This window comes from Colletotrichum abscissum, assembly GCF_030869225.1.
Source record: "Colletotrichum abscissum strain IMI 504890 chromosome Unknown Scaffold_35.1, whole genome shotgun sequence".
Classification (NCBI taxonomy): Eukaryota; Fungi; Ascomycota; class Sordariomycetes; order Glomerellales; family Glomerellaceae; genus Colletotrichum; species Colletotrichum abscissum.
In genome coordinates this window covers 26801-39225 of record NW_026850265.1, presented here as the reverse complement: position 1 = coordinate 39225, position 12425 = coordinate 26801, and the positions used below count along the sequence as shown (strand labels likewise).

General features: G+C 51.4%; 3 protein-coding genes across 3 annotated transcripts; 1 reads left to right on the top strand and 2 right to left on the bottom strand.

The window, feature by feature from the left end:
* Window positions 1–1601: 1601 nt before the first annotated feature.
* Window positions 1602–2084, bottom strand: CABS01_11977 (uncharacterized protein; the record flags this gene model as incomplete). The annotated part of the gene is made up of 1 exon (XM_060545331.1): window positions 1602–2084. The coding sequence occupies one exon, from the start codon at window positions 2082–2084 to the stop codon at window positions 1602–1604; it is 483 nt and encodes a 160-aa protein (XP_060396847.1).
* Window positions 2085–4542: 2458 nt separating this feature from the next.
* On the top strand, window positions 4543–7242 carry CABS01_11976 (uncharacterized protein; the record flags this gene model as incomplete). The annotated part of the gene is made up of 3 exons (XM_060545330.1): window positions 4543–6113; window positions 6327–7089; window positions 7141–7242. The coding sequence occupies 3 exons, from the start codon at window positions 4543–4545 to the stop codon at window positions 7240–7242; spliced, it is 2436 nt and encodes an 811-aa protein (XP_060396846.1).
* Window positions 7243–7342: 100 nt separating this feature from the next.
* On the bottom strand, window positions 7343–10761 carry CABS01_11975 (glycosyl hydrolase family 18; the record flags this gene model as incomplete). Its single annotated transcript, XM_060545329.1, has 7 exons — window positions 7343–8494; window positions 8558–8727; window positions 8799–9405; window positions 9462–9892; window positions 9954–10067; window positions 10120–10237; window positions 10318–10761. Coding segments are annotated over 7 exons (3036 nt in total), but the record flags the coding sequence as incomplete, so codon positions are not given.
* Between the last annotated feature and the right edge of the window lie 1664 nt (window positions 10762–12425).

Genomic DNA, 12425 nt, shown 5'->3' with positions numbered 1-12425 from the left:
AAGAGAGCCCAGAGCAGCGCGCGAGCCGTCAAGATACCGAATAATGAGAACAACGGGCAGATATCCGATCCCCAATATGTCATGTTGAGTCACGATACCGACGCAACATGCATTGCGATGGTCCAAGTTTCCAACGGCCGACTCAGTGGGACGGTCTTTGGAGACACTTGATACAAATGCGACCAAGCATGGTACTACAGCCAACGGAAGTCCAAGTGTGATAACCTCATGACCAAGTGTGTATGGTTGGACTCAGATCACTCCCATCCCAACTTCAACGCCAGGGCTATGAGTTTTCACCTCAGAGACATGCTGCCTTCGCCTGACAAGTAGAAATTGTACAATAGCGAGTTGTACTACCTGTGTAAAAGCACACCTCGGTACTCTTATTGGCGGCATCTCATACCAGACGGCGTTTTCCCATTCTTCTACCCAGTCTTGAAGTACAACAAGGACACCGTCAATCCGAAACTAGAAGGCACAGATGAAAATTCTATCGAAGCACTGGATCGCTTCAAGTACAATAAGGACGTATACAAACAGCAGGGTGAATCGGAAAGGGAGTGTCGAATGAAGAGAACTCGTTCTACACGCTTGTGCAAGAGACAAGGCTCGGACATGGATCCTGACAACCAAGTCTTGACTGGAATACCGGGTCAGACGGCCCGGGAGGTCTGCGAACACCCCAACTCAGTCGGGTATGACATTGTCTCGTTCGTCGATAGGAAAAACTGCGATCTCACAAAAAGGAATTTCTACGATCTTTGTGCCGGTAGCATCACGACTAATTGTTTCGACGTCAACAATACGACTGTCATTGGAGCTTAGGGTCTCACAGGGAGGAGCAGAAACACCTCCAAAAGGCAAATCGCAAAGCTTTACAAAACACGAGCTCACTGGAAATGAATGTTCGTACATGTTGTTTTTGGGCTTTCCGTCAACTTGTGAAGCGTTGTGGGCATTCTTGGGTGATATGGGAAGATATGCGTTTCTAGTTCGATGTTACCATACCCAGTTGAACAAAATCTGAGTCATACACACGCTTACTACTTGTCCATGTCACTAGATGTCTGATTCAGGAAGACATGGAGGTTAGAGATCACGCAAACTCGTATGCATGTAATAGGGGTACACTCCGGCAGCAGCTTGGGACTCGGAGCAAGTATACATGCCCATCCTCCTGCTGTCTATCCGTTCCCACCTTCCTCTTCCGGCAATCGAGCCGGCACGGAGATCGAAACCCTCACAGTTCTCCCCACCTCTCGGCTCTCGGGCCTCGCCTTGGCGGACGAGTTCCTCAAAGTATTGTACGTGACGAGCAGCATTGGTACCTGTTTGATATCAATGGCCCGCGATAATTGCTAAATAGTGACTGAAACGAAGGAAGAGGTAAAGCAAGGTAGCGAGTGTTCAACGAGATCGAACTAGGTGTCACGAGTTTGCGGGCGGTGCAGTCAGTTGGCCTCTCTAGAACGCATAGTATCGTTCGAGGGCGAGCGATTCGAGAGTTAACGAGCTTCATCGCAAGTGCATAAGCCAATTTTGGTGGTTGGATATTCTCTATATGCCGACTGTCATGAACGTAGTAACTCCCGCATGGTCTAAAACAAAGCGATTGGATTCGTTGAGTTGGCAGTCCGTTGCTGCGCCACGTCCCAATGTTCCATAACGCAAGTCCCGTTGAATCTGAAAACGTCCACCACGGCAAACGGCTGCCCTCCACCCACGAGATCCATGCGGTAGTGAATAAATGCGATGTTGTCCTGGAAGTTCTTGTTCATGATTGTGTAGTTGACCGTGTTCGGGGAAATGAAAGGCTCGAGGACGGCAAGAGAGTTCGCGCGGCCGGAGAGAGCGCCAGGGTTGTGCTGGATGTAGTCCTCGGCGACGTGGTTCAGGAGGGCCTTGGTTGCGTTTCTTTCTTCGTAGAAGGCTTGCATGAATTCTCCGAGAATGACCTTTTGCTGTTCTGGTGTTGCCGGGCGAGGAGGGCAGTACGGCGCGGAGCCTTGACGCGGGGCGAGGGCACTTGTTGTCCAGGCGAGGGCGCTGACGCCGAGAGCGAGTAATGAAGATGTACGCATCGTGCTGTGTTTTTGTGTGTTGCGATCTTTTGACGTGTTTTGTTTTTCCGTGTGGTAGATGCGTAGAGCGATGTCTTCGAGGGCGTCGATCGGAATGATCTTATACACGAGGCGGGCTGCAGAGGAAAGAAATGCCGATAATCAGATAGATTAAATGGCTCTTGGTAGGAGAAATAGCAGGTTGCAACACTGATAGGAGTTCATCCAAACTGCGCCATGTGCCTCAATGCTAAGAACTTTATTACTATAGACCCTTGTTGATCCCTGCTCAATACCATTGGCAAGGACCAGAACTGGGAAGTCGCAGTTGGATTAGGGAATGACCAATGGTTGAGTGAGCGTTTTACTCATGACATCCTATTTGTAAAGCCGACGGGATTACTTGAATTTCGAATACTCAGTGTCATTCTGGTGCTGCCTCGAAGGAAACGATTATCTTGAGAGAACATCGACCCCTCAATCGCTCAGAACTCAGAATTGTGTTGCAATAGTGTCCGATCGTATACTTCAATCCTGCAAGATTGACTATTCGAACGATCTGAAGTGCAACAGACGAAGCATGAGCTCGATTCTGGAAGCATTAAAGAATGGGGTCCCCTGGTGACGATCCTCAGCCCATCGGCACAGTGCCGAGCAAGGCCCGCGGTAGCGCATGGTTTCTAGGTTTCGGGAGTGGATACCGAGGCAGATGTTCCTGGACTAAGTCATCTATATCTTTCTTGACACCGGTTGACTAATCTGATGTGATGACAAAAAGTGCGGGAAACTGGCATCAAATTGATTCCGATAGGCGGTGTTCGCACCTATATCGAGACCGCAGAGAAATCCTACCTCACTAAAGGTACCCAGTAAACAAAGCTGCATGCATATGACACTAAGACGGCCCAAGTTCTAACGTGGGCTATCTGCAACATGCATGAAGACCACATCACCAACATCGCCGGGATTCTCATTGTCAGAATATCACAAAGCAAAACCCAAAAGGGCGTCCCGAAAGCTACTCACGCGCGGTTGTGACTCGAAATATGTCGACTGGCTCCGCGACGGCCACTTTCGAAACACAGGCAAGGAGCAATGCAACATAGACGCTTCCCACGCCGAGAGCGCCCAAGACGAACACCAGATCGGAACACTTGACCGCAGCTGTGCCATACGCACAAGGGAACTGGCTGTAACTGTCACCGCGGTGGAATTTCCAACTTCCGACTCTTTTATTGCGATTGTGAACCAGCTCCGGGTCATTTAAGTCTCCACTCCGGTTCTCGAGTCAGCATCGGCGTTTGCAACGTGACCGGGCCTGAGCACGCAGCCATTGACACGGCATCTTAAAGGCCGAAACGAGTCAACAGAAGCAGGCAGTCGCTCGATAGCTCGTTTCAGGGGCTTCCGTCTTGTGAAAGTGGAGTGACATATTGCTAAATACTAAGCAAACAGTATATCGAATCGTGTCTTTAGCTGATGAAGACATTCTCTGACGGGCTGACGGCGCATGGATGGGAGGAAAGCCAGTTCTCGACGCCTTCGACGTCTTTCTTCCGAGAAATTCATGAAACATATCAGCCGATCAATGCTCAGTACCTTACTACTGACTTATCAGCATTGAATGATTATAGAAACACTCACCATTGTCCTCTGAATTGCCCAAAAGCTCGTCGAGCAGGTTAGAGCAACTCTCTATATGCTCATCCCAGAAGGCACTGGTTAAAGGGCTTGGCATCACTGCACTGTCAATCAATCCGATCAAGCATTCATTTGAGGCCCAACGTTCAGTTGAGGCCCAAGAAGGAATGATGCGCAAAAGTGGCCGAACTTGGAGTGAACTAGGAAACTTGGCTCTGACCCCCGCAAGCATCAGGAGACGTCATGCATCGAATGTTTTCTAGGTCTCAATTACTGTTTCCAGATTGATTGACGAGTCCAGCTTCTCTTGTAAACAGGATATTGTTCGCATGTGCTGACAGGGATTCATTCTGAGGCTGGTGTGCGACGATTTCGTCATCTGGTCTTGGTGTTGGTGAAGCTGAAGGCATTGTGTAAGTGAGAATGAACAGATCCATTTTGTACGACAATGCTGGCTGCCCCTCCCTTCGGAATTGAAAGCGCATGTTTGGGCTTAGCCTGGCCAGGTTTCCTTGCAACATTGATCTCGAATTGGATGCGATTAGTCTCGCAGCATCTATGAGGTAGGACGTAAGGGATGAATGTGACCGTTTTCCTGTAAGGGGTGACATGCTGGTGACTACACCTGTCTGCTCTTGGCATTCCAGAAAGAAGTTCTCCCGGCAAAACTCAATAAAGAGCAATGATTTTGCTGCTTCGCTCATCTGAAATTCATTGAAGGACTATCCGGCTCCGAATTCCGCAATATCCGAGCGGCCTGATTTAGCTTCCGCTTGGGGCTGAACTATTGATGTGACGGCGGTGGGATCTACGACAGCGACAACTAAGCTAACCATATATGTTCATTGAGACAAACGCGATAAGTTACCAACAACGCGTCTGTTCTAATCATGAAAGGGGTGAGCCACAACCCTTGGGCGATACTCTGGAACGCAGCGCTGGCATACAAGGGATGAACACTCCCTCGGAGGAAATCTCTCAAAACCTCACCCAAAGCCTTTTCTCTTTCCCAATGGGGATCCTTTCTAAAGGCCGCTTGAATCGCAAGTCTACACACAATAACCACATCATGGGCATCATCGGAGGGTACCCGAAACGGCGCTTCGGCCGCTTCGGCCGCTTCGCCAATGCAGCTGCAGTGGGCGTCTTTTTCCTATTCTTGTGGATATTCCGTGAGCAGCTGGGCCTCGATCGTGTCGGCATGGATTCGAGCATGGTGCCATGGATTCCGCGATTGGCCCATCAGGACATCTTTGACTTCGAGCCGGTCAATTCAGACGTCATCCGGGGGGTTTGCGACAGGACAGAGTGGGATGCAGGGAAGGCGATGCAAGTTGTGTTCACATGCGACAACAATGTCGGTGGGATTGGAAACATCCGTAACTCGATCTTGAACTGTGTGCGATACACGATGCTGGCTGGAGGCTCATTGGTCATGCCACGCATCTTCAAGCGCAACGACTCGGACATCTCTCACATCCGGACGGGGCGGCGGCAGGAGATGGAGTACCTCTTCGACAGGCAACACTTCATCGACTCGCTGCACCTCTCGTGCCCACAGTTGCGCCTCTACAACGACACCGACGAGGTCTACGAATCCCTTGGACCAGCGCGAACATGGTCTCTCGGCCTCTTCCCAGAATCCCTCGTCGATGAGGAGCACATCGCCAGCACGGGCATCGAGCGCCCGCAAAAGTGGCGGTCGCAACTATACCGGTGGCTGGAAGACATCAACAACACCACCGACGCCGCGCCGACCGGACGCCTCACAGAGGGCCCGATGATGGTGGACCTCGGCCGGTCGTACCTCACGTACCCGATCCACAGCGACGGCGAGGTCTTCGCAAACACCTTTGGCACCATCCTGGAGTTCCGCGCGGATGTCCGGCAGCTCGCGAGCGCCACGATCCTCAGCATCAACAAACGTTTCTTCGGCGCGCACTTGCGCACCGAGAAAGATGCTCTAGACAACTGGAATCCAGCGGACCCGACGTGGGAGTGGTCCGAGTACAGCAAGCAGACGAACGCATTCTTTGACCAGGCGAGTCGGGCGGGTCTATCAGTCATGTACGTCGCGTCTGGAAATGAGACACAGGTGGCAATGCTCGAGGAAGACGCTGTGCCGCGCGGGGTGCGGGTCGTGACGAAGCAGGACCTGCTGACGGGGAAGAACCGCAAGAGGCTAGATGCGTTGACGTGGGACCAGAAAGGAATGATTGACTTTCTGGTCATGTTGGGAGCGGCGCAGTTTGGAGGCGTGGGACATTCGAGTTTTGCATGGAACGTCGCGCTGAAGAGGCATCTCTTTTCCAAGGAGATTCCCAAGGAGAAGGACTCGTTCTTGAAGGGGCCGCAGATGCTCAGTGACGATATGAGTCAGATTTATGGCGTGCCGGGGAAATATCCCGAGTATGCGTCTTGTTTGTGGCCATGATATTTTTGCAGGTAAGGTGTTAGTCGAAAGAAAATGACTATTTACTGTTCACCCTTGGATGAAGCTGTATTCTCACATTACCTAAGCGCCAGCATGTCCACAAACAGGAGGCCAGGGGGAGACTTTTTGATCATCATCCTGGAGGCTTACTAAGCTGCAGGATGCGCGGGGTTTCTTGAGTGAACAAGCACTCTCTCCCGATCACTCTTTTACACCACCCATCACCCGGATGCCAAGACGAATGCCAAGATGGAGGCTATTCCGGACCCCAGAGATCTCCCACCGGACCCACGCCTTCCGGGCCAACAGCCTCGATATTCCCGTGACAACATCATCACCTCTCTTGCGAATTTCTACCAAAGTCTGCCGCACATCGACCCCTCTCTAGTTCGTCGCGCCCCGTCGGGGGGTTGGCCAGAAATTACCCCTGAGTCGCTCGCGGCCTCGGGAATGACACATCTGAACGAGCGAGTGGTAGACTTAATCAAGCATCTACCCTACATTGATGGCAACCCCCTTTGGATCACTCCGGAAACGTTCCCCATCAACTACCTTACCGCCGTTTCTTTGATACCAACCGTTGGAGTGTTCAAGCCCAAATGGCTGCATGCTCTGTCCCACGACCTTCAGTCGTTTGAAGACTTTCCAGCTTGGGTGATCGCCCTCACTATGAGTGTCAACAGGGACGGTGACATATGGATACTGGACACGATGGATGGCACAGTGACCAAGTACATCATCACGGGCGCTGTTTACCCCGAACCGGCAGGGAGATATGAAAAGGGCGACCCTAGGATGTGGAGAGAGACACTGTGCGATGATATCACTCTTTCACTGGAAGCGTGGCTAGAAGAAATCATCGACAAGTACAAGACATTTCAGTACTTTGGCCTTCCCCGTTATGACCACCCAGGTGTCCTGTCGCAAGGCCACTGGGCCGAAGAAACAAAAGTAAGCTGCCGCGCACCTAGTTTCGATGAAACCGACTAACTTTTCTACAAGGCACTTCGAGAAATTGTGGTCGAAAACGGGTGGCCAGAAGACTACAATGGCGAGGAGGGCCGCAGGCAACTAGCGGAATGGTTGAAGAAGGCAGCAATCTAGTGTAAGGATCAATCAAGCAGCATAGGCACGTTGCGAGAAGAGGTACGAACAGCAGAGTTTGTCAAGTTGTATTAGAATCTACAGTCAAGATCTAAACATATCAGATACCAGTATACATAGGAATATCAGAGTCAAACGACCGTCCAGGTTGGCTCGGAGGAACGGCTTGGACGACGCTGTGTTCATGGACGGATGTTGCCTCAGGTGCCGGCGCTTCCGCGGGCGAGTTAGCCGCCCTCTCAGCCTTGTCCCTGAACTTTCTAGCGACATCCTTCAGCTTCTCAATCTCTCGTGAGCAACTACTATCTGTGCACTCATCGAAGCCAAGGTGATCGCGCAGCTCCTCTGGAGTTGCCACCCTGGTAGAGTTAACGCCCTCCACCACTAAGCCTGCTGGCTCAACCCAACGCTTCTGTGCCGGACCATTCGGCCAGGTAGCTCTCAGAGCTGCCTCTGCGGCGTGCGTATCAAAATATTCATCCTCGTTGAGGAGAGCGTAGCCGGGGTGCTTCACTCCGTTGATCGTCGGCACACAGATATTGTCCGCGATACCATAATCGTCAGAGTCATCAGGGAGACCATCAAAGTCGAGCTCCCAAACGAGACGTGAAAGTGCCACCTTTGTCAAATGCCACTCGATGGGCACTCGGGCATCTGGGTTGATGACGGTGGTGGTCTGATGCATATCACTGGCCACAGGCGGCTGACGGCACTTGTCGAAGATCTTTCCGGCTTCTCGGTTATCGACCAGGTCGAGATAGCGCACCATCTGTCCATCTACCGAGGGCGGCTTTGCACTGAGCAATCTCCGTACCTCTGTATCACTATCCTTGATCATGGAGGTGAGCAAGCTGTACCCATCGTTCACAGGTGCCATGACCGCTGGCGGGTATTCGTCTGGAGAGCATCCGTTAGGCGCATTGATGACGGGATCCCAGAGGGCTGTCGACCGCTGTTGGTTGAAGACTCCTGTGATTGGGCGTTTCTTGTCGTCGATCTTGCGGTAAGGGCAGGTGATGGTCTTGTACTGGGGGTAGTTGTCCACAATGGACTTGTAGTTCTTGCAAGCCTCCGGATAGACGCCCCCATTACCATTGCAAGGAATCTTGTAGCCGTTGCCTGGAAGCTTGCTCGTCGAGACGACAATTTCACTGGTTCGATGAGATGTCATGTAACGCTTTTGTCTCTTGCAGGGTCTCCCATCATCCGCACGCTTGGCGTTTGAAGGACACGAAGAGGTCTTTGCCGGTGACTGTTGAATATTAGCATTTGGCTGCGTGTGAGAACCAAAAGAAAGATGGTGAAAGAAACATACATGAGTAGACTTTGGCGGTCGTGACACTGTCTTGGATGGCTTGTTGAACGAAACGGAGTGTTCCTTGCCGAAAACCTTGAATACCGCTTTGCCTTCTTTCTCAATGCCATCGGTACAAAGTTGAATCAGGGCTGGAGTCGCGGCGATCTCGGCAATATCCAGAATTTCGCCTAGAATCAGTCAGGTTAAAATGCGAAATGCAGGGGCGAAATGAAAGAGTCATGGAAGTCGTGGGACATACCAATGATCGGGATCGCAGCCTCAATCAACTCCAAGGGTGCTAAGAGAGCAGGAATAGCGAGTCGACAGAAAGCCTTGGCTGCAATGTCGAGAGCTGCTTGTTCAGCCGCTTCTTCGGCCAACTCCTCGGCCTTTTCTTTGGCTTCCTCCTCCAGCTCTTCTTTCGTTGGAGCTGATTCAAAGCCCTTGCAGCAGTAACTCTGAATACCACCAGTGCACGTCTGGTCGCCATTCTTGCTGTGGTTGTTCGTATCCTGGAGGACCTCGGTCTCTTCATCATCACAGCCACCCATGCATGACAGACCCAAACCGCGATAGCCGCGCCACTTGCAAGTGCCCATAGTCGTGCCGTCATCGCAACAGAGCGTGCGATACTTATTCTTGTCGCAGCGATCACTGGTTGAGAGCATGCCGGGCTGCCCATTCATCTGGGTGACCGGATTAGTGCCCTTCTTGCAGCTCGCTCCGCAATCTGTCGTGTAACATGAAACTCCGGCGGCCAGTCCTTGAGCCATTTCCTGGGCGTCTTCTTGCTGACCAGTGGTGACACCGGAAGCGGGAGCCAATCCATTGTCTTCTCCCTGGTCCCTTTGATCCATGGCCCAGACCTAAATCACCGAGTCAGCTTGGCAATTACTTTGGGCAGAATATAAGTATTACTTACCATTGTGCCTCCCAAGCAGCGGGAGTTGGCAAACTTGCGCTTCTGTTCAAAGGTGTCGTCGTCGTCGTAAGAGACCCACTGGTTGTCATCCCAGGTAATCCATTTCACCATGGCGTCCTTGTCCCATACGGGCTTTACGCCGTTGTAGTCAATGACACCATTGATCTCTTGCAGGGTCAAGATGCCCGATGCATTCGAACATTGCCCTGCCAAGGCACCACCAGAGAATTGGCACACGCCGTTGGGCTTATTGCAAGAGGGATCAGAAAGCGTGAAGCTGCGTCCGTACCACCCGAGGCCAAGTATGACCTTGGCAGGCTTCACGCCAGCTCTCCATAGGAGATCGAGGCCCATGTCGATCTCAGTAACATTAGTATGAGGTGCAAGGTAAGGTCCGACGAACTTGGACGCAGCGTCCCAAGTTCCGTGCACTTCCAAGTTATGTTAGTCCAAGGTTGAGTAATGTTGTGTTGGAGATTGAGTGAGACTCACAGTCATAAGCCATGAAGTTGAACCAATCGACATCTGCTGCAATAGATGCAAGATCAAAGTGCTGAAGATACCAGTATGACGTCGGCAGCGTCATTGAAATTCCGTAGCGTGAGCCTGGCAGAGGTCAGTCGAGCCGAAATGTCATTAAACTAGATAGGAATCGCACCAAAAGCAGCCCTGAGCTCTTTCGTAAGAAGAGCGTAGTTCTTCTTGTCTGCTGTGACGCCGCCTCTGTCGTCGGCTTGAGGGTATTCCCAGTCAAGATCAACACCGTCGAAACCATACTGCAAGTTCATAGATATCAGTCTTAGGAAACAATCCATCCAATGACGCTATTCAGACTGGACTGTTGATGGTATCTTACGTGCTCCATGAAGTCAATCAGGCCAGAGATGAACTTCTGCCTGTTACCAGATGTGCTCGTCATGTCGCTGAAGGCTGTCCTGGTAGCTCCGGGGTCGGTGAATGACCATCCACCAACAGAGATCCAGGCCTCTAATCCGGCGTTGTTCTTCTTCAGTGCTGTGAATCGGCTGTAAAGCTTGCCAGTCTCGGTGTCCATGGGAGCAATCTGGAAAGTCTGTGGGTCAAAGAATGCAAAAGCAAAGTTGATGTGAGAGAATCCGTTGAGGTTGAGGTCCTCCGGCGAAACTGCTTGGCAACTGCGAGTGTTGGACCATCCCTCATAGTAACCAATTGTGCGCTTAGAGACAGAATTGCCTGAACAGGATGGTCTTGTGACATTTCCACAACCGCCGAAATCCTTTTGGCAGCCTTTACCGCAGAAATCACTTGTAGAACCACAGAACCTGGTTTATTGATCAGAGAATGCATGCTTGATATGGGGTAGTAAAGGTTCATCAATTCTATCACTTACCCAAACTCAGAACAGCAGACACTCAAGGGGCATTCCTGAGAGCCTTCTTTGCCGTATTGTCCACATTGAGCTTTGGCATCACAATTTGATGTGCAATTGCCCTTGCCACACTCTGTTGGAGAGTAGCCGCAAAGCCCATTGGTACCACAGCAAGCCGCATTCTCACATGGAGTGTCTGCATTGCATGTGCCAGTCGGAAGGGCTCGTCCGGTAAGAAGGTGTTCAAGAGAAGGAATTGAATAAGGAGTGATAGGCGCGACGTGATTGTTAGAGTCTAAAGGAACGGCTGAGATGAGGAAAGGAATGGCTGCCATAAAGGCGTAAAGAAGAGTGAGTGAAAACATCCCCGCGGCCTTGAACGACTCTTTGGAGTCTGGAATGATGGGTGACTTCGAAGCAAACCAGTTTCTAGAGCAGAACGGCAGCTCCCAAGACACAAATATTGCAATCGTGTTAACCCAAACTCAGCTCTTGGCAGTCGAGAAGCGGCGTGTTGTTCATCAACAGGCAACAACAGCGTGCTCGCTTGCTGGCTCCTGATCCACCCCGGGCTGCAGGGGTTATGGTCGCATTTCGACTCGGGCCATTTGATGCAGAGTGAAATTAAGCTGATGCTATGGGTACATGAAGCGCCGAATACCGCCCATTTCAGATAGATTTATGGATTGCAGGTTGCTAAAAGCTCACCCTTGAACACCCTCAACATGTCGATCCAGGCTCTGATGATCAGACTGTCTCGGCGGCTTCGACCGGCTTGGCAGGAATCCCTCGTCAGCCTGACTTGAGTTGGTATCAAATGACCCTCTTTTGACTGAATTATCATCTCACCTGCTTCCGAAGCCATCCCAAATTCAAGACCAACGGCCGCAGGGAGTAAGCAGGTTGGTTGCATAGAGTTGGCGATGTCACCCTTCAAGCCTTGTTGGGCGGAGAATGTCATCTAACCCCCGGCCCCTGTCACAAAAAAGCTTACCTGGACTTGGCTACTCTTGGCCATTCTTGGCTCCCCTCGGCACAAAAATGCCGCTGACATGAACCACTTTTTGAGTCCAGATGACTGCTGTGCCGTAGGCTACTGAACGGCATCGGGCCGCTGTGCTTACTTGGAGGCAAGAAAGATTGAGACAACTCCTTTTCCTTGCAGTTTGGACTAGCAGGCAGACCTATCAAAACGCGTCGCAGCTCGCGTAAAGGAAGAAAGATGCGATTGCCGACTCAGTTGCGGGACATCCGACTCCGGCAAGGATTTCAACCCTGCAGAATGAGCTCCCGTCGCGTGCAGTTCTTCAATCTCCTCGGCTTCAATATCACACGGCCAAGATAGAGCGTTCCTTGCAGGCCCCATACTTAGAAGCTGCAGCCTGCAGCCTAATGCAACTTCCCTGAGCACTTTGGTACCACTGCTGTCAGACCAATTTCCGGTCTACTAGTGCCAAATCTGATGCCGACAACATCAATGAGAGACTCGTACTAGCTGATCATCTGTCGGTGTCTTTCTCTTCCAGTCAATTGTGAATGAGTCCAAGGTCCATATACCGAAGGCTTCGCACATGAGATGAGCCGCAGCACCAATCCCGTGTCTGTCCATTCCTTAC